This window comes from Diabrotica virgifera, chromosome 3 (assembly GCF_917563875.1).
Source record: "Diabrotica virgifera virgifera chromosome 3, PGI_DIABVI_V3a".
Lineage (NCBI taxonomy): Eukaryota > Metazoa > Arthropoda > Insecta > Coleoptera > Chrysomelidae > Diabrotica > Diabrotica virgifera.
The window spans coordinates 35345623-35368429 of NC_065445.1; the positions used below are offsets into that span (position 1 = coordinate 35345623).

The 22807-nt window shown below is 33.3% G+C and overlaps 1 protein-coding gene across 8 annotated transcripts in view; it reads right to left on the reverse strand.

Moving 5' to 3' along the window:
• Positions 1-22807, reverse strand: part of LOC114345068 (zinc finger protein 271-like) — a 58832-nt gene that overhangs the window by 21730 nt on the left and 14295 nt on the right. For 4 of the 8 annotated variants that reach the window (XM_050646413.1, XM_050646412.1, XM_050646415.1 and 1 more), the window contains exons 5-6: positions 7622-8959; positions 6867-6950 (exon numbers count right to left, since the gene is read on the reverse strand). The exons of 3 other annotated variants lie outside the window; for them this stretch is intronic. In XM_050646413.1, the coding sequence (XP_050502370.1) occupies positions 6867-6950; positions 7622-8959 (1422 nt within the window). The remainder of the gene's footprint in view (positions 1-6866; positions 6951-7621; positions 8960-22807) is intronic. One more of the 8 variants, XM_050646416.1, reaches the window with a different exon arrangement.

The following is a 22807-nucleotide window of genomic DNA, read 5'->3' on the forward strand; positions in this document are numbered from 1 at the left end:
CGGCCCTTGGTAATAATGTAATTGTTCTTCAAATTAAAATGTAATTAAAATAGCATTAGACCAAGATTTTGCACCTACCCCCTTAAGGAGTAAATGAAAAAGTTTCGGGACCTCAAATTTGTATTCCTTAAACTGGGATATTCCTAAAAACGGGATTCTAATAATACATACAGTAAAAGTAAACCTTGAAATAACTACATGTGGATGTAGGTATGACTTTATATTACATTAAAATCATTAATAATTTAGTGAAAAGGTTGGTTGAAATGAAAATGTATAATACCCAAGTTCAAAAATATTTTTTACCGTGGATCTAGAGTTGAAAAGGACAGAGCAACATTTAACAACATGCATCAGAAATATTTTCACCCATTGCGACATAATATCTCTCTCACTAAAAATGCGGCTGCTAAAATGTTATTATTTCCGGTCTTGCTATATGGCGCAGAGGCCTGGACAATAATGGAAACATTAATGAAAAAGCTAGAGGCATTCGAGATGTGGGTGTACCCAAGTATCCTCAGAATATCCTGGCGACCCACACCAACGTACAGGTATTGCGTCGAATGGGAAAACAAAAAGAAATCTCTTTTACAATTAAGAAACGAAATCTTAAATATTTCGGTCATCTCATGGGGCATGATAAATATCGTATACTCCAACTGATAACGCAAAGTAAAATAGAGAGCAAACACGGACCCGGAAGAAAAGACACTCATGACTTAAAAACTTACGCCAATGATTTGGACAAAAATCGATCGCGTTATTCAGAAACGCCGCAATGAAATTAAAATTGCCATGATGATAGCCAACGTCCACAACGGACAAGGCACATGAAGAAGAATAAAAATATTTTTAATACACCTAACCAAGGTAAGGTAATAACCAGCCAATGTATGTATACAATATGCATGCATACAATGCATGCATACAACTTTCTCTATTTTTTTTTGTGGAGTATTAAGCATCTATTTTTTTAGCTTAAAGAAGACATGGAAAATTATATGGAATATACACTCAGTAAAGCTGTGGTAGATTTATTTTTTTACAAGATGCCAATAAATCATACACCATTGTTACATCTACACTACAGTCGGTAGTTGATACGAATCGGCTTTCTGAAAACCTTCTTCCAGTTTATTTGTTTATTTTTGTACCACCCAAAACATGTCCTTACAAACAGTCTATCCACTTTAAACTAAAAAAATTCACTATAAAACTCCACTTTAACCATGATAAAACAAGAAGCGAACAAAATAAATTGTCCTGAAACGTCAAACAGGTAAACAGTAACACTATGAGAATGGCGCGCGCTTCGGGTATGCAACTAGTGACGTCAGGCCAATAGAGAAGCGTTCTTGAAATTTAAAATAATGCTAGATTTCTAATAAAGATTTTTTATAGAAAGGCTTTTTCAATTTTGTTGAAATTTTGGACAATTATTCCTAGGGTGTTTCTTAATCGTTTTACATGTTTGAAATGACTTTTTAATTTTTTGTGAACATCCCTATTGTTTGGAGCCAAATATAACCTCCTCCCAATGGACCATGATAGTGTGACGTCAAAACGTCAAAATTTTTCCAAACACGTTGTGTCTAGGGTATACGCTACCGTGTACGCAAATAAAAAAGTTAGGTAGAATTAAACGTCATAACAAATATTTTTCTACGAAACAAACACTAAACATATCAAAATAGCGTGTATCAAAATATACAGTCACTGCCCACGCTAAATAGTCACTAGCTTGATGATGTTTAACTTTTTTATTTGCGTACATTTTAGCGTGTACCTAGACACAACGTGTTTGGAAAACTTTTTTTGACGTTTTGACGTCACGACTATCACGGTCCATTTTGTGACGTCAAGATTTAGGATGTCCATTTTCGGATACGGAGATTCCATATTTGATACTTGCAATGTTGCCAGATTTGCCGTTTCTCTTATATTATTAGTAACTTCGGTTTTTCAAATTCATCATCCTGTATATTCAGTCATTATTGGAATCTCCTATTCAATACGAGTTCAACCATATGTAACACTTATGATTTTATGTAGCCTGGAAGGTCTTAAATACATAAAACAGTGCAAAATATGTAGATTTTAATAAATTTAAATATTTAAATGTATGCTGTGATTTTGACATTATTTGTTCACCATTTACATTATTGACTAAAACTGACAGTAGTTGTGTTTTGAAAAGTTCTGCAAGATAAATTGCTTCTCTAAAATGGCCCTTAACGAAAAAGAACGAATTACTATTCTAATGACGAGAGGGTACGGTGACAGAAAAGATCTTATTGTGAAGTAGCCAACTTGTTCAATGATACTTTCCCAAACCGTTCTCCTATTCATAAGGCGACGGTACAAAAAACTGTAAAGCGATTTGAGGAATCTGGAGAAGTAAAAGATATATACCCATCAGGTAGACCGAAAAGAGTTATGAATGACAACAAAACTTTAGACATAATGCAAAGTTTTGTTGAAGATCCACATACATCATCACGCATGGTTGCACAAGTACATGATGTAGGTCGTTCTTCAGTTTTACGTGTATTACGTAAGAATAAATTTAAACCATACAAAATTAACTTATTGCAAGAATTAAGTGAAGATGACTTCGATCGTAGATTACAGTTTACTGGGGTAATGATAAATAAAATTGAAAATGATGAAAATTTCGTTAACAGAATATGTTTTTCCGATAAAGCAACCTTTACACTGAATGGGAGTGTAAATGGATACAATTTAAGGTACTGGAACGACGTAAATCCACACTGGATGCGTGAAACCCTACTCAAAGACCACAAAAATTAAATGTATGGTCAGGTATAGTAGGTACTCAGTTAATTGGGACATTCTTTATCGAAGAAAATTTAACGTCAGATAGTTACGAAATGTTACTTAGAAATTAAATTGTACCTACACTGAGAAACTTGTTTGCGGCCAATTTTAATCAGATATGGTTTCAGCAAGATGGAGCTCCAGCTCATTTTGGTGTAATGTTCGGCGTTATTTAGATGAGATATTTCTCGGACGATGGATTGGTAGACGAGGTAGAATTGAATGGCCTCCCCGTTCACCTGATTTCAATCCTAAAGATTATTTTTATTGGGGATACTTGAAAAATTCAGTTTACAAAACTAAACCAGCAAGTCTTGCAGAGCTAAGGCAACGAATTATCGATGAATCTCGAATAATTTCTAGACAATCATGGAGAAATGTGGTAGACGCATTCTACCATCGATTATAGTACTGTCAACTCACAAATGGAGCACATTTTGAACACTTGATAAAGTAACCATTATGTTAAAAAATGTTGTAATCTATCAATTGTTACGTTTTAATGTAGTTAAAAATAGTTAGTAGAAAAAAATTTATTGAAACAATTAGGCGTTGCCAGACTTCTGTTTGATGTATTTAAGACCTTCCAGACTACATAAAATCATAAGTGGCATATGGTTGAACTCGTATTGAATAGGAGATTCCAATAATGACTGAATATACAGGGTGATGAATTTGAAAAACCAAAGTTACTAATAATATAAGAAAAACGGCAAATCTGACAACATTGCAAATATCAAATATGGAATCTCCGTATCCTAAAATAGGTGGACCTAAAATTTTGTACAATTATGTCTAGCAATTTACGAGATAATTGGCCGTTTCCAGACTTTTGGGCCACTCTGTATATATCAACAGAGTAGGTTGCGGCATAATTTTTAATTTGATGAAGGTTATTAAGATCTAAAACGTGTGGCGTTATTATAAAAAATATTAACAATTCAGTAATAAGTAGACAAAATTTAGTTAACCCACATAAAGGGGGGGGGGCGGGCAAAGAAAAGAGTCAACCTCGATATTTGACAGTACCTAGTTATTAGATTTTAAGGTGTGTGTGTGTGTGTGTTTATGTTTTATTGGCACTGGTTTAAGCAACCTACTGGCCAGTCAATGTGTTTTGAATTCTCTCTTTTACAAAATATATGCTTGGTATCTAAATTTAAAACTATTACTACTACTAAGTTTTTTTTACTCTGTTTTTTTTTTATTTTTTTTAATATATTTTTTAACAATTTTTTTTTATTATATTTTTTATTTTTTTTATTTAGTTTTTTTCTTTTGTTTTTTTTTTGTATTTTTTTTAGTTAAAGAATTACATTAAAATAACTCAAAGGTGCACTTCGCCGTACGCTAGTTTACAGTGCGCCAATGTTTGTGAGAAGGGTGACTTTAGCGTTATAAATAAAAAATTATAAAAGATACAGATTTAATTTTAGAAAATTCTTTATATAAGGTTTCTTTTGTAAAATTTTCTGAATTTTTCAATGGTCAAGTCAGTTTTTTTCTAAAATTTATATTTTCGGAGTTATTTAAAAAAACATCTAATTTTGTAGTTCATTTGTTTAATAAAAAATGAAGCACCCACTTCTCTAGTAGAACTTTTTGATATGGTGTAACATTTCTTAATGAAATTACAAAAAGTTCTGTCTTGTTTGATTTTTTCCGAAGTGAAAATCTATATGCACTCCCCTATATAGCATACTGCATATTATTATATTTGGCTAATTAATGGCGTACAATTTAGCTGCGGATGCCCGAAATATAGGGGGATTTTAATTTTGCTATACAGGATGACGCCACAAAAATAAAAGTACCTACTTATTTGTTTTAGTTATAAGTTACGATTTTTTTTGTTTTAGCTACATCTGGTGCCTCTCCTCTGGCGTACAAATAGTGATCCGTCATTATTTTTGCGACCAAATGGAGCTATAAGATTTTCCTAATCTAGAGAACATTGAAATTGTATTTGGAAATTTACTTATTGACCTCTTATGTCTGATAATTTAATCGATTTAAAGATTTAAAGCAAAGATTTCGAGATTTTAAAACGGCGATGATAGAGAAATGCTTAAAGACTCACGAAGAGATGCAGTATTTCTACAAACAAATAAAGATTGGTTAGATGGAACATTTAAACTGATAGAAAACAAATAAATGGAACCAGGTCGGCTTTCTAAATTATTTGAGGACTCCGGTAAAAGGATGAGAAGAAGAAAAAGGGAAGAAATAGGTTGTTTGAAGAAATACAGACATTACAAGCTTGTGGAAAAAGGAATGCTTCAAAAATACTAAAAGAGATCTCAGAGATCCCAGATAGTACAGGGAAATACAGAGATGCGTACAGAAAATTAAACTTCTCACCCACTATTAACAATTTTAAGCAGCAAGAAACGTGTACAGAAAAAAGTCAAACCAGGGTAATTTTGCTCTGAACAATTCAAATGCTGTTACAACCGGATGGCGATTTTACAAAATATACCCGCTCTCAGCACAAGCTCCGCCTCCTAAGCATACGTCACTCAGAACTGTAAGTATCTCTACCCGCTATCAACATATTTTACTAAATATACCCAATTTAAACACACAGTTGAGATAGCTTTAAAGCTTTATTTAATGTAAGCGTTTTTTCGATTTTTATTTATCGATAGCCTTAGTGTGAAAACCGAAAAAATTTTACAGGAGAGATTTTAAACTTAATTTCTTCATACTATAACTTCAAACAAGAAAACTATCTTTACATATTTTTCATTCTGAGTACGTTTAGATCATTACACATACATCTTTCATATATATTTTGGGTTAGAGTATGCAGAAATTCAGTTTAAAGTCACTCATTTAAAATTTTCTGTAAAATGAGATACGAGGTTTTCACACTAAGCCATCGTTATGTTATTAATAAGAGAATGTTTAATTTTTGATATTTTTCGTTTTTGACTAACTAAAGTCTCCTTATGACTCCTATTATTCGGCGCCCACCATAATATGTGCTGGAATCGGATATATTTAGTAAGATGTATTGATAATGGGTAGGGATTCTTACAGTTCTGGGTGACGTATGTGTAGGGGCGGGTCATCTTGTGTTGAGAGCGGGTATATTTTGTAAAATCGCTACCGGGTGACCCAAATACTGAGTCCGATATGTCAGATACCGACTGAGGTATAAGTAAAAACTTGCATATTTTGTATTCATTTTAAATTTTTATTTTTTCTATGAGAAATATAAGTCAATTTTTAAAAAACTATTTTTCTTTGATTTTACCAGTTTTAGTAGAAATATGCTATAAAATAATTTTGGCCGCGTAAATCCATTAAATCGACGTATGTGTGCCGCCGATACGTTCTCTATGGTACCTATTCCGAGAGATCAGTTCGTTTCATTGCAAATCTCTTGTCCGGTCGTTCCGGAAAGTGTACTCAACTAATACGGCCAGCGCTGGAATCGAAACCGACGCCGTCAATTTTGTCACTGGTGCGTGGAATAGACGGTTGAAACCTATTCCGACGTGCCCGCTCCAGTTCGATCTGGCCATCCCTAACCCACAGTAGTCACTCCCCAAGTTCCATGTGCCGTTATTTGTGCACTTTTAAATGTGTTTTCAAATTAATTCTTTGAGAAAACTGCTTAAAACAAATTTCGCACTTGTAAGGTTTTACTCCAGTATGAATTCTCAAATGTGTTTTGAAACTACCAGCTTGACTGAACTGATTAAAACAAATTTCACACTTGTATGGTTTTTCTCCAGTGTGCACTCTCAAATGTATTTTCAATTTACTTGATTCCCTAAATTGCTTAAAACAAATTTTGCACTTGTAAGGTTTTTCCCCAGTGTGAACTCTCAAATGTGTTTTCAACCTATCTGCTACACTAAATTGCTTAAAACAAATTTCACACTTATAAGGCTTTTCTCCAGTGTGTACTCTCAAATGTTTTTTGAACTGACAAGCTTGACTAAACTGCTTAAAGCAAATTTCACACTTGTATGGTTTTTCTCCAGTGTGCACTCTCAAATGTAGTTTCAAACTACCTGATTCACTAAATGGCTTAAAACAAATTTCACACTTGTAAGGTTGTTCCACGGTGTGCAAGCTAAAATGTGTTTTCAAACTAACTCTCTGAGAAAACTGCTTAAAACAAATTTCGCACATGTAAGGTTTTCCCCAGTGTGCACACTTAAATGTCTTTTCAAATTACATGCTTCACTAAATTGCTTAAAACAAATTTCACACTTAAAAGGTTTTTCCCCAGTGTGCACTTTCAAATGTGTTTTCAATCTACCTGGTACACTAAATTGCTTAAAACAAATTTCGCACTTGTAAGGTTTTTCCCCAGTGTGCACTTTCAAATGTGTTTTCAATCTACTTGGTACACTAAATTGCTTAAAACAAATTTCACACTTGTAAGGTTGTTCCCCGGTGTGCAAGCTAAAATGTGTTTTCAAACTAACTCTCTGAGAAAACTGCTTAAAACAAATTTCGCACTTGTAAGGTTTTTTCCCAGTGTGCACACTTAAATGTCTTTTCAAATTACCTGCTTCACTAAATTGCTTAAAACAAATTTCACACTTAAAAGGTTTTTCCCCAGTGTGCACTTTCAAATGTGTTTTCAATCTACCTGGTACACTAAATTGCTTAAAACAAATTTCGCACTTGTAAGGTTTTTCCCCAGTGTGCACTTTCAAATGTGTTTTCAATCTACTTGGTACACTAAATTGCTTAAAACAAATTTCACACTTGTAAGGTTGTTCCCCGGTGTGCAAGCTAAAATGTGTTTTCAAAGTACCTCTCTGAGAAAACTGCTTAAAACAAATTTCGCACTTGTAAGGTTTTTTCCCAGTGTGCACACTTAAATGTCTTTTCAAATTACATGCTTCACTAAATTGCTTAAAACAAATTTCACACTTAAAAGGTTTTTCCCCAGTGTGCACTTTCAAATGTGTTTTCAATCTACCTGGTACACTAAATTGCTTAAAACAAATTTCGCACTTGTAATGTTTTTCCCCAGTGTGCACACTTAAATGTATTTTCAAATTACATGCTTCACTAAATAGCTTAAAACAAATTTCACACTTATAAGGTTTTTCCCCAGTATGCACTCTCAAATGTGTTTTCAAACTAGCTGCTTCACTAAATTGCTCAAAACAAATTTCACACTTGTATGGTTTTCCTCCTTTGTGCACTGGAGAGAAAGTACCTACTTCTCCAGTGTGCGTTCTTAAATGGGTTTTAATTGAATCTTTTTGAGAAAATCGTTTAAAACAAGTTTCACATTTGTACGGTTTATCCCCAGTGTGCACTCTCAAATGTGTTTTCAAATTACTTGCTTCATTAAATTGCTTAAAACAAATTTCACACTTGTAAGGTTGTTCCCCGGTGTGCAACCTAAAATGTGTTTTCAAACTAACTCTCTGAGAAAACTGCTTAAAACAAATTTCGCACTTGTAAGGTTTTTCCCCAGTGTGCACACTTAAATGTCTTTTCAAAGTACATGCTGCACTAAATTGCTTAAAACAAATTTCACACTTATAAGGTTTTTCCCCAGTGTGCACTCTCAAATGTGTTTTCAAACTAGCTGCTTCACTAAATTGCTCAAAACAAATTTCACACTTGTATGATTTTTCTCCTGTGTGCACTGAAGAGAAAGTACCTAATTCTCCAGTGTGCGTTCTTAAATGGATTTGCATTGAACCGCTTTGAGAGAATCGTTTAAAACAAATTTCACACTTGTACGGTTTTTCTCCAGTGTGTACTCTCAAATGTACTTTCAATTTATGTACTTCCCCAAACTGTTTAAAACAAATTGCACACCTATATGGTTTTTCTCCTGTGTGCACTTTATAATGTCTTTTCAAACTACCTGCTGCACTAAATTGCTTAAAACAAATTTCACACGTGTATGGTTTTTCTCCAGTGTGCACTCTCAAATGTGTTTTCAATTTATGTACGTCCCCAAACTGCTTTAAACAAGTTTTGCACTTGTAAGGTCTCTGTCCAGTCACTACTTCCATATTTTTGTTTAATGTTTTTCCTTCAGCGTCTCCACTGATATTATTTCCTTCGTCAGATGCATGTTCAATTAATGTCTTATTAATTTCCAGTTTGATTTCTTCTTGGAGATAACCTAAAATACACACAAGATATAAAATAAAAATTCGAGTATAAGAGAAACAAGAATAAAAAACCGCTAAATGCCGTAAAAATGAGTGGCGCATACAATATTCCAGCTACAAAAGATCTGATATGAAAATTACGTAGCGCGAAAATTTATTTTCATTTTGATGCAAAACAAAATTCTAGTTTTATTTTAAAAGATTTTTCCATAATATTTGCAAAATTTGAAGTAAACGCGCCACAAAAGAGTAAATTTGATACAGTGTGAATTTTGAAACTCTTTTGTGGCGCGTTTACTTCAAATTTAGCAAATATTATGGAAAAATCTTTTAAAATAAAACTAGAATTTTGTTTTGCATCAAAAAGAAAATACATTTTCGCGCCACGTAATTTTCATATCAGATCTTTCAAATCAGCTGGAATATTGTATGCGTCACTCATTTTTACGGCGTTTAGCGGTTTTTTATTCTTGTATCAGGAGTTTTTCAAGTTATATACAAATTAAATGTATGAAGTTGAATGCAATTTTTCTCGATTACACGTTAAGATTTATAAATGGTCACCTTTGTCGCATTATCTCCCAAATGATCTAGTGTCCATCGAATGTACACTAGATTTTTTTTCTAGTCGAAATAGATTGAATAAAAATATTGGGATGGCCGGTAAATGAACTCGGATTGCCCGTTGCAGATCAAATTTAGCATCGTAACCATTACAACTACATAAACCATTTCGGGAATAATCGTTAATTGGATTATACTTTTGTATCTTAATAACTTCTAAACGGCTTAACCGATTTTGATCACTAAACATGAGTTTGAAACGTATTGACAAGTAGTAGCTGATGCATCTAAGGCCAAGTATGAAAACTAAAGCTGTTACAGAAATTATTGAGCTTGAAAAACCGTTTTTCCCCATAGGGAATAGATTTGATCATGCTTATGAAGCGTATAACTTAAAATTTCTAATTTTCCTGGATATGAGGTAAACAACGTTAGATTCGCCTAGAGTCCTTCTACAAACGCTCAGTTATTGGCGCAATTCGTAGGTTAAAATTTTGAGTAATTGTCGAAAAACCAAAATTTTCAAAGTTTAGCTTTTCAATTTTTCGGCTATACTGAGCCGTGTGTATGCCTGAGCTTGCTCGCTTAGGCACCATTTGAAAGCTTAACTCAACCCTATTGACTTAGTGTATTTACGGTTTTTCTGTCTCTCCTTGAACCTAAGATATATATACACCCAAAAAATAGCTATTTTGTATCTACTTAGTCCTCTAGCTGGCTTACGGGTAGTCAGAAGTCAAAAATTACACCGGTTCTGAATCGGCCCTCACACCCTCTTGAAACACGGAAAAAAATTCAGATCGGTGTAACTTTTCCACATACATACATACATACATACATACATACATACATACATATATACTAGTGATGTAACGAATATTCGTATTCGCATTCGCATTCGCGAATATTCGCATGTTTTTGCATATTCGCATTCGCATCCGCATTCGCGAAATTTGTGCGAATGTTTTGCGAATATGAAAACCAGAAAAAAAAATAATTTTAAGATAATATTAGGTTAATAAAATCAAAATCTATTCACTTCTTATCTTTTTTTATTAAGAAAAGGTAACTTAAAGGAAGCGATAACTCACTGAAGACCTTAGGACTACAAAAGAGGAAGGGGCAGACCACAGACGAGATGATTGGATGACTTAAAAAGATACACAGGGACCAGATCGACAGCATTAGCACTGAACCGAGAAGAGTGGAAAAATAAGGGGGAGGCCTACGTTCAACTTTGGACAAATGAAGGGCAACAGATAGATAGAACTTAACCTTGTATAATCACATTATCAGCCTTCATTTTTTTATTATTTGGTATTATGTAATAAAGCTTAAGATTCAGATTGATTTACACTAAATATCAATGAACTTTTCATTACTTTGGAAACATTACAAAAATAGAAACAAATTAAAAAAAACTGAATATATCCGCATTCGCGAATGTCGGTAGCAGATATTCGCATTCGCATTCGTATTCGCGAATGTTCAAAAAATGACATTCGTTACATCACTAATATATACATACATACATACATACATACATACATACATACATACATACATACATACATACATACATAAATACATACATACATACATACATACATACATACATACATACATACATACATACATACATACATACTGATGTGATCTTGATTATTGATATGAGATAATATTCTTATATGTCATTTAATTTAATCAATGCATTAATCATAATCTAATTAATTTACCAGATCACATATCAATATGTTTTCAATCTCAGGGCGAATTATAAAATTAATTACTTACTCTCGTGGCTTCTAAGTATTTCTCAATGGTTCCTAATCGGGATAGGAAAGAAAAGAGTAAAATAATACACACATATGGGTTACAATTATAATCAAAATATTGTTTATTTTATTTAAATGGCAATCACTGCTTAATAGTTGCTAGATCTTATTATTCTTAAACATAACATTTACAAATGGGAATCTTATTTCCTTTTGGTTTCCAATTGAAAGTTTTTATTAACATTTAACTATTAGGATTTATTAGCAACAATTCTATTTAAGTTTGATGAAGCTTTTCTGATATTATTTATTATGTTCTTCAATTTATAATGTGGTATTTAATACGAAAAACCCATACATTCATGTCCAAACAAATGAGACTGACCTTTTTCTGGTGAACTGAGAATGTCTTCACACAAGACCCGTTTCCTGCTATCCTTGGCTGCGATCAAAACCTCGTCCTGGCTTTCAGTAATGTTCTCCTTTGAAAACTAGCTCGTATAGCTCTCGTTCCTGCTTCTGTCGTGATGCTGTATTCTACCTTTTTCGAAACTGCAATCAGCTACCGGGACACTCTTGGCTCAAGGAGGTTCTTTTACTCTCAACCTGGCCTACCTCTCGTTCCACGATAGATACTCCACACTCACGGAACTACACCGGCTTTCTCACTCTCCGTACACTACCGTCTACTACTGGACTTCACTTCTCGACAGCTCAAAACATTCTGATCTCTATTTGTCATTCATTCCCCTACTTTCTAAATATCCCTTCCAGATTCACAAATCAACCTTCCACCACCAACTCTCATTCGCAGTATCTCAAAACCAATTTTTAATCTTTCTAAATACGCTTAATGGATTTCAAAAAAAAATAGTTAATTCCCATTCTAAAATTACTTTCTACTATTTACAAAATTTAATGACCTATTATCTACTTCAACTGAGTCTTATTTAGCATAGGCTAATGATCGAACCTTCCGCGAACAACGATAATGACCTATTATCGATTTCACTTGAGTTTTATTTAGCATAGGCTAATGATCGAACCTTCCGCGAACAACGATAATGGTACGCGCCATTCACTTTGTTTATTCTAAGCGCATTGTCCCGAGTTTCGTTTAATCACTTCTTAAAATTAAATATAACAATTTGTTGTATACAGGTTGTTCTAAATTTATATGCCCGTGGTTGAGAAAATTGAAAATATTTTATATTAAATTGAATTTTGTTTATAATTATCAAAATTTAATTTTCATATCAAATAGAAATATAACAAATCCCCGCCTTGTATTAAATATATTTTTTTGTATTTATATATGTATATAAATATATGTATTTATATTGAAATAAATTTTCTCGAGGCAAAACCAACTCCCTGTATATTTCCTTACTTTAATCTACGTCTTATATCCTAACTTACTATCTACTTGTATTACTCTAATTAGTCCCACCTGTAGAGTAATTGTTTCCTTATTTTCAGTGTCCTCATCCTGTGTTAGAGTGTCGGCTATTATGTTGTCTTTCCCTTTTTCCCATATCAATCTTCTGTCTTTTTCCTCAGATTTTTCACATACTTTTACCGTGTATTCTGCATCCTCGTTTTCATATGCCTCCTCTTCAAATGCCACTGTTTCGATCATATCTTTTTCGCTTTCATTTGTTAGCTTTATTTCTTCTTCTCCTGAGCTCATCTCTTCTTTTGAGGAATCCCAGTTTTCTTTTGCTTTTGATACTCTCAATTTTTCTTCTTCTGGGCTCAACTCTTCTTTTGAGGAGCCACAGGTTTCATTTTCTTTTGTCTTTTTCTGACTTTTTCTCCCTTTTCTTCTTTGTCCTTGCTTCGTTGCCAAATTTATTTCCACTGTTTGTTCTTCACCTGATTCGTCCGTATTTTGTTTCTCCTGTTCCTTGTCCTGTTCTTCTTCTTTTTCTTCTGTTAGATTCATCTTATTATTTTTAAAATCTATCACTACATGTTTTTCTGCCAATTCGTCAACTCCTACTATCATGTCATGTGACATGTTTGGCATTATTACACATTGTAGTGCATACATCTTCTTACCCAGTCGTACCATTACTCGTATGCCTTCATTTATAGTTGCCAATGTCCGTTTGTTTGCGCCCACTAAATTTACCCTATGTATTTTGTAAATTAAATTTGTTAAGTTAACTTCTTCTATTAGTTTTCTGTTGACCAATGTTATTTCACATCCAGTGTCTATCATAATTTTAATTGGTTTCTCGTTGATAAATCCATCCACAAATTTTAAATTAACTCCATTTTTCTTTTCGTTGTTTCTTGTCAATTTAATAAACTCCTTGGGGTTACAAAAGATTCCTGTTTGATTTTTGGTTTTTAGTGAGCGCCGTCGTGAAAAAACGCCGGTTGCTCATCGTTGTTTATATTTTCGTCATAATGTCTCTCTTCGTCATATTCATCTGTCTGGGTATTATTTACTTCTCTTCTATTTTCTCTTGGTCTGTCGGATCTGTTTCGGTTTTCTCGATATCCCTGTTCATTTTATCTACCATTATTTCTGTTTTCTTGATTTGCGCGTGTGGTGTTTCTATTCTGGTATTCTCGATTTCTGTCCTCATTCCATTTCCTATTTCTTTGTTCATAATTTCCTCTTCCGTTGTCTCTATTTTCGTTTTCCCTTCTGGGATTAAAATCTCGTCTTGTATAGTCCCTCCTATTTTGATTTCTATCTCTGTAATCCTGTGTTTCTCGGGGCCTGTAATCTTCTCGCGACCTTCTTGATTTTCTTTCTCTTAAACGTGATTCTCTTATTTGTAAGAATTGGCATAAACTATCTATGTCTTTGTAGTTTTGCAATGTGATATGGTCTTCCAGCGTTTCTTCGAAATGTCTTGCAATCAGTTCGACTAATTGTTCCGATGAGTAATTATATTGTAAATGTTTTGCGTTATAGTAAATTTGTAATGCATATGTCCTTTCTGATATACCCATCCTATCATTGTATTTCCCATTTTGCAATTCCTTGTTAATTTCCAATTGTTGGACTTTTCCCCAGAAATAATTCAAAAATTTTTGTTCAAATTGTTGCCAACTGTCAAATTCTTCTTCTTTGCAATCGAACCATAGGCTTGCTTCATCTTTTAGATGGTTTCTGATAGTTTCTTTTGCTGTTTCGAAATTTCCGATGTGTTGTATTTTCTTTTTCAGGCTATTTATGAACGGCACTGGGTGTAATCTTCTTACATCCCCGCCAAACCTTATCTTCACGTCATCTGTGCTATGTATAACCATTTCTCTTCTTTCTCCTACATTTTGTTGCGTCCGGTTTTCGGTGACTTGTTTTTCTATTTCTGTGATTCTTTTTTCCACTTCTTCTCTGTCTACTTGAATAGCATTTTCCAACTTATTTTCCAAACTTTCCATTTCTTTTTTCTGGCAATTCGTTATCTCCTTTATTTTGCTTTTGATTTCTTTAATCTCTGTCTCTTGTTGTCCCATATCGTTCTTGATCATTGTCAAACATCCTTTTACTTCCTTTTCATACTTTCCTATGCGTTCCTCCATTTTCTTGTTGTTCTCTTCTATTGCTTGTTTCATTTTTTGTTGTTTCATCCATTTTTTGATCCAATTTTTGTTGTGTTTCATCCATTTTTTGTTGTGTTTCATCCATTTTTTGATCCACTTTATCCATTTTCTTTGATGTTTCTTCTTGATTTTTATCCATTGTCCTTTTTGCTTCATCCATTGCTAGTTTTGTTTCCTCCTGATTTTTATCCATTGTTTGTTTTGTTTCTCTTTGATTGTCATCCAGTTTTTGTTGTGTTTCATCCATTTTCTGTTCCATTCTTTGTGACTGGAGTTGCATCATTTGTAATAATTTATCTATTCCTGATAATTCTTGCTGTTCTGATGCCATGATTGTTGTGTTTAAAATTTCTTCTTGGTCTGAATTTTCCTCTTGATCTGAATGTTCTTTTTGTTTTTTGTTGTCTTTGCTTTGGCTTCTTGTCACAGACATTTGTTTTCAAGAAGTACTATCCCCGCCAAATATGAAATTTTACTAGTATGTTACCAAAAACGACTTTTTCTCCCCCAAATATTATAAATTTTCAAAAATATATCAAATGTAAATATCGTAAAAATAAAGTATTAAATCAGTTATGTAAAATTTGTACCTAAAGAGACCTAAAATTTTATGTTATCAAATGTAAGTATCTCACTTTTTACCACAGGCATATAAATTTTCAAATACCGGCTTTACTCTTTCTATCCTTCAAATTTGCCACTAGAAATACTTTACAATGCTTTCCACGTTGGACGACAGTTGATGTGATCTTGATTATTGATATGAGATAATATTCTTATATGTCATTTAATTTAATCAATGCATTAATCATAATCTAATTAATTTACCAGATCACATATCAATATGTTTTCAATCTCAGGGCGAATTATAAAATTAATTACTTACTCTCGTGGCTTCTAAGTATTTCTCAATGGTTCCTAATCGGGATAGGAAAGAAAAGAGTAAAATAATACACACATATGGGTTACAATTATAATCAAAATATTGTTTATTTTATTTAAATGGCAATCACTGCTTAATAGTTGCTAGATCTTATTATTCTTAAACATAACATTTACAAATGGGAATCTTATTTCCTTTTGGTTTCCAATTGAAAGTTTTTATTAACATTTAACTATTAGGATTTATTAGCAACAATTCTATTTAAGTTTGATGAAGCTTTTCTGACATTATTTATTATGTTCTTCAATTTATAATGTGGTATTTAATACGAAAAACCCATACATTCATGTCCAAACAAATGAGACTGACCTTTTTCTGGTGAACTGAGAATGTCTTCACACAAGACCCGTTTCCTGCTATCCTTGGCTGCGATCAAAACCTCGTCCTGGCTTTCAGTAATGTTCTCCTTTGAAAACTAGCTCGTATAGCTCTCGTTCCTGCTTCTGTCGTGATGCTGTATTCTACCTTTTTCGAAACTGCAATCAGCTACCGGGACACTCTTGGCCCAAGGAGGTTCTTTTACTCTCAACCTGGCCTACCTCTCGTTCCACGATAGATACTCCACACTCACGGAACTACACCGGCTTTCTCACTCTCCGTACACTACCGTCTACTACTGGACTTCACTTCTCGACAGCTCAAAACATTCTGATCTCTATTTGTCATTCATTCCCCTACTTTCTAAATATCCCTTCCAGATTCACAAATCAACCTTCCACCACCAACTCTCATTCGCAGTATCTCAAAACCAATTTTTAATCTTTCTAAATACGCTTAATGGATTTCAAAAAAAAATAGTTAATTCCCATTCTAAAATTACTTTCTACTATTTACAAAATTTAATGACCTATTATCTACTTCAACTGAGTCTTATTTAGCATAGGCTAATGATCGAACCTTCCGCGAACAACGATAATGACCTATTATCGATTTCACTTGAGTTTTATTTAGCATAGGCTAATGATCGAACCTTCCGCGAACAACGATAATGGTACGCGCCATTCACTTTGTTTATTCTAAGCGCATTGTCCCGAGTTTCGTTTAATCACTTCTTAAAATTAAATATAACAATTTGTTGTATACAGGTTGTTCTAAATTTATATGCCCGTGGTTGAGAAAATTGAAAATATTTTATATTAAATTGAATTTTGTTTATAATTATCAAAATTTAATTTTCATATCAAATAGAAATATAACAATACATATCCACAAACATTTTCCCCTTTTTAAATAAAAATTGAGTTCTAATTCTGAGCTCGGTAACTTTTGAACGGTATAACCGATTTTCAAAATTAAACATGCGTTGGAAAGGTAATGATCTGTGCTATCAGAAGCCGCAAAGGTCGAACTTAGTTTTTGAAATTTTTGGAAGTTTTGAGGACCCGAACGAAAAACAGACCCTAATTGGGAAGGGCCGTAAAATCCACAGCCTTGGACCAAAATGGAGAAGTAATATATGGATGGACGAATCTTTTCCTAAACTTTAAGATGGGATTTGGCTCAATTTTCAATTCAGGCAGGTTTAGAAAATCGAAAATTTCGTGTATATATAGTGTCGTATGTAGGGGTGTTGTGCGCCACTGGCGAGAACTGCCGTTCTCTGGTAATTTTCAAAATTAGATGTGCGTTGGAAAGGTAATGATCAGTACTATCACAAGCCGCAAAGGTCAAACTTATATTTTTGAAATTTTTGGTAGTTTTGAGAACGAGAAAGAAAAACAGACCCTAAATAGGAATATACGTAAAATCCACACCCTATGACCAAAATGAAATGTTCACATATGTATGGGCGAGTCTTTTCCTAAACTTTAATTTTTTAATTCAGTCAGATTTAGAAAATCGAAAATTTCGTGTATATATAGTGTCGCATGTAGAGGGGTTGTGCGCCACTGCGAGAATTGCCGTTTTCTGGGGTCGCCTTAGTCGCATTCTCTCCCAAATGATCTAGTACTTACGACACCAGTGATAAGACAATCCGAGTTCATGTCCCAGCCATCCTAATAATTATGTAATTATGGCCGGCAAATGAACTCGGATTGCCCAATCAAACTTAGCATCGTAACCACTACAAGTACATAAACCATGATTAACAACATTGATTTTTTCGATATAAACTAAGTTTCGATAACCAATAAATCGAAAACTATTAATTTTATCAAAAAAATATAAAACATTTTTTGCTTGCAATTAATGTTTTTACCAACATTTGCGGTCAAAATATAATAAAAAATTTCCACCCTCGAGATGGGGTGGCAAAAAGCGTCTTTCGGCATCATATATATTTTGATCCTTGGACTATCCACTACTTATTGTCAAATTGTCAAGCAAATCGATCCATTCTGTAAAAATTGCGAAGTGAAAAGTTTCAGTTCCTGGACTAATTATACTTTTGGAGCTCTATAACTTCTGAACGGCTGAACTGATGTTGATCACTAAACATGAGTTTAAAACGTATTGACAAGTATGTAGTATCTGATGCATCCAAGATCAAGTATGATAACTGAACGTATTACAAGAATTATTGAGCTCGAAAAACGGTTTTTCCCATAAGAAATACTTATGAAGCCTATAACTAAAAAATCAGTTATTGGCGCAATTCGTAGGTTGAAATTTTGAGTAATTGTCGAAAAACCAAAATTTTCGAAGTTTAATTTTTCAGTTTTTCGGTTATGGTGAGCAGTGTGTAGGTCTCAGGTTGATCGTTTAAGCACCATTTGAAAGCTTAACTCAATCCTATTGATTTGGTGTATTTGCGGTTTTCCTGTCTCTCCTTGAACCTAAGATATGTACGCCCAAAAATATGCTATTTTGTATCTACCTAGTCCTCTAGCTGCCTTACGGGTAGTCAGAAGTCAAAAATTAGACCGGTTCTGAATCGGCCCTCACACCCTCTTGAAACACAGAAAAAAAATTCAGATCGGTGTAAGTTTTCCACACACACACACACATACATACATACATACAAACATTTTCCCTTTTTTAAATAAAAATTGAGTCAAACTTCTGAGCTCGATAACTTTTGAATGGTACAACCGATTTTCAAAATTAAACATGCGTTGGAAATGTAATGATCTGTGCTATCAGAAGCCGCAAAGGTCGGGCTTAAGTTTCTGAAATTTTAGGGAGTTTTGGGGACGAGAACGAAAAACAGACTCTAAATGGGAAGGGCCGTAAAATCCACAACCTTGGACCAAAATGGAGATGTAGGATATGGATGGACAAGTCTTTTCCTATACTTTAAGATGGGATTTGGCCCAATTTTCAATTCAGTCAGGTTTAGAAAATCGAAAATTTCGTGTATATATAGTGTCGCTTGTAGGGGTGTTGTGCGCCACTGGTGAGAACTGCCGTTCTCTGTGGATTTAATGTAAAAACAGAGAAATGCAATAACAATAACTGATTATAAGCCTCATAAAACTGAAGACAGCACAACTATAGAAATTATATAGAGTAAACTCGCGATTATATGAGTCTAGGTTATCCGAACCGCTGGGGTAACCGAGGCAACAATCGGAGCTGGTGAGTCACAACTGCAAATACATGGATGAAGTGTAACATTTTTAAGAACTGGTTTTTTGATGACTTTGTACCAGTCATAATACTACTTACTTAAAAAACAAATATGCCTCCGAAAACATTGTTGTTGTTGGACAATGCACGATCCCAGACATGAGTGAATTGATTAGTGGTGACATAAGAGCTGTTTTTCTTCCACCCAATGAAACGTCTCTAATGAAACCCGTAGACTCTAGACCAAGGCCTTATAGAAGCAACGAATAGGATTTATTGGCGGAAGCTTCTACTAGGTACTACTAACCACGCCGGATGAAGGCCTGACTGTAATTGACGCATTGAAAAAGATCACGGTTAAAGATGTTTGCTATTGGATTTCATCTGCATCGAACGATGTAAAAGTGTCCACTATTCAAATATCATGGAAATATCATAGAAAACAAAACACCGGACTTTCAAAAATAAACTGATGACTGTGAAGTTGAAGCTTAAGCAAAAAGTCTTTACCCGTGCCTCATTAATACCTGGCGAGATAAAACACATACTTTTTATCTAGCATCATTCTCTTCCACGCATGAAACTAATGATAAACCAGCTACCGCCTGTTATTAAGTAAAAACACATGTTATTTTTATGAACACTCTAGACTTAGTTCATTGAAAAGAGATAGGTACAAAAAAAGACGATTGGGGATGTTTTCACATTTTAAGTACCTACAATTTGTGACGTTTTAGTTTGTTTACTTTTGTGGCTGTCAGTCTGTTGAATTTTTTGCTGTTATTTTGTTGAATTTTTGGATTTTGAAGTTTTTTATAGTGTACAAACAGTTGTTTTCACAACTAATTTTATAATGGAGTTTGAAATTTTATGGTAAACTTATTTTATTTTATGATTAATTCTGACAATGTAGAAAGCTAACCTCATTGACACAGTTAAGAAATGCTTGTGTTTAATGTTCCACCAAAGTGAATAAAATGACAAAAATAAAGTATGTTATTGATTTTTGTTATAAATTGTTTATTTATTTATTAATCAATGATATTAATAGTATATTATTCAAAGTATGTAATGATGGCTATTACTCACGATGATGAAGTTTGTTATCAGAGTGAGCAATGGGCATTACATGCGAGTAGAATACTATACTTTTTCTACATTTTTTTAATTTTAATTAATAAAAAATATAATTATCAACTACTCGATTTAAATTATAATAATTTACAAAAAATACCTAAATGCTGTGTACCCCCAGTACGTGGCTGAATAATTGGTTGCCTACTATTACCAAATTCTTATTTATTATAAAAATACAACAAGAAATAGTCAATCCAAGTTCTATCCGTTTCCGAAAAATTATAAGCATAAATTTGTACCTACTGTCAATGAATCTAATAAATAGGAAATGGCTGTGGACGTATTTCATATAGTTATAATGTATAGAATTTACATTCAACTATATACAGAGTGTCCCAAAAGTAGTGGAACGGTCGAATATTTCGCGAACTAAACATCGGATCGAAAAACTGAAAAATATGTTTTCAATCATTTTCAAAAATCTATCCAATGACATTAAACACCAACCCCCACTACACCCCCTGGAGGTGGGGTAAGGGGTAACTTTAAAATCTTAAATGGAAACCCCTAGTTTTTCTTGCAGATTGGGATTCGTTACGTAAAAGTAAGCAACTTTTATTCAAGACATTTTTTCAAACTGTGGATAGATGGCGCTATAATTGGGACAAACGATTTATCCTGATACCATAGGTAAATTATAGAAACGGTCTAATATCTCGAGAAATACACTTCTAAATGGGAAACTAAAAAAGAGGATTTTAATATTTTTTGAAAACCTCAAGACATTTTTTCAAACTGTGGATAGATGGCGCTATAATTGGGACAAACGATTTATCCTGATACCATAGGTAAATTATAGAAACGGTCTAATATCTCGAGAAATACACTTCCAAATGGGAAACTAAAAAAGAGGTTTTTAATATTTTTTGAAAACCTATCGATAAACACCAAACATGACCCTCCAACCCACCCACTGTAGGTGGGGTGGGGGTAACTTTAAAATCTTAAATAGCAACCCCCACTTTTTATTACAGATTCGGATTTGTCATGAAAACTTTGAATTGTTGATAGATGGCGCTTTAATTGGAAAAATACGATTTATTAGCGCCATTTATCAGCAATTTTAAAAAATGTTTCGAATAAATGTTGCTTAATTTTTCATGACGAAATCGAATCTGCAATAAAAAGTAGGGGTTGCTATTTAAGATTTTAAATTTACCCCCACCCCACCTCCAGGGGGTGGGTTGGAGGGTCATGTTGGCGTTTATCGATAGGTTTTCGAAAAGTATTAAAAACCTCTTTTTTAGTTTCTCATTTGGAAGTGTATTCTCGAGATATTAGACAGTTTCTATAATTTACCTATGGTATCAGGATAAATCGTTTTTTCCAATTATAGCGCCATCTATCCACAGTTCGAAAAAATGTCTTGAATAAATGTTGCTTACTTTTACGTAACGAATCCAAATCTGCAAGAAAAACTAGGGGTTTCCATTTGAGATTTTAAAGTTACCCCCCACCCCACCTCCAGGGGATGTAGTGGGGGTTGGTGTTTGGTGTCATTGGATAGATTTTTGAAAATGATTGAACACGTATTTTTCAGTTTTTCGATCCGATGTTTAGTTCGCGAAATATTCGACCGTTCCACTACTTTTGGGACACCTTATATAATATAATAATATAACTATAATATGTTATAACATATTTAACACAATATAACTTGAAAAATAAACACAATATTAGTTATAAATTCCAATAGGGCTTTTCATCGATTCTCATTTGTTTCGAGCTTCTGTCATAAGTTGTATAATCTGTGTATAATATTAGTATACACGGATTATACGACATACGACAGAAGCTCGAAACAAATGACTGTGAATAAGCCCTATTAACACAAACAATCACTAAAAGTGATTGTTTGTGATCAGTCACTAAAATAAATGATAAACTTCAAAATTTTTAGTAAACACGCTATAAACGTAAAAAATATACTGACATTGTTACCGTTAAAATTCCTTTAAAATTTTTTCGAAGTTAATTATTGATATAAATTACAATAATTATTGTATTAAATAAACAAGTTTAAGTAATTTTATTTGCAGTTTATATACGATTAATACTAAAAGTGGCAGGCGCCAACTGAATCTAACTTCAGCCCGTGAGTAATGAACTATTACTTACGGGTACAGTAATGGGTGCTATTATCTATGAAAAAATAGCGAATAATTAGCATGCTATTAAAGGGTGGTAGAAAAAAGAATTTTTTAAGTTACTTCGAATGTAGCTGTAATAATTATTATGCACCAAAATTTTAAAGCAAAACTTACATTTGACATTCTATTTATTTGATAACGTCAAATTTTTTACTGTAATCCGTGATCGGAGTAATAGGAACTTTCTGTCACTTCCTGTTGCGTTTAGTAAATTTC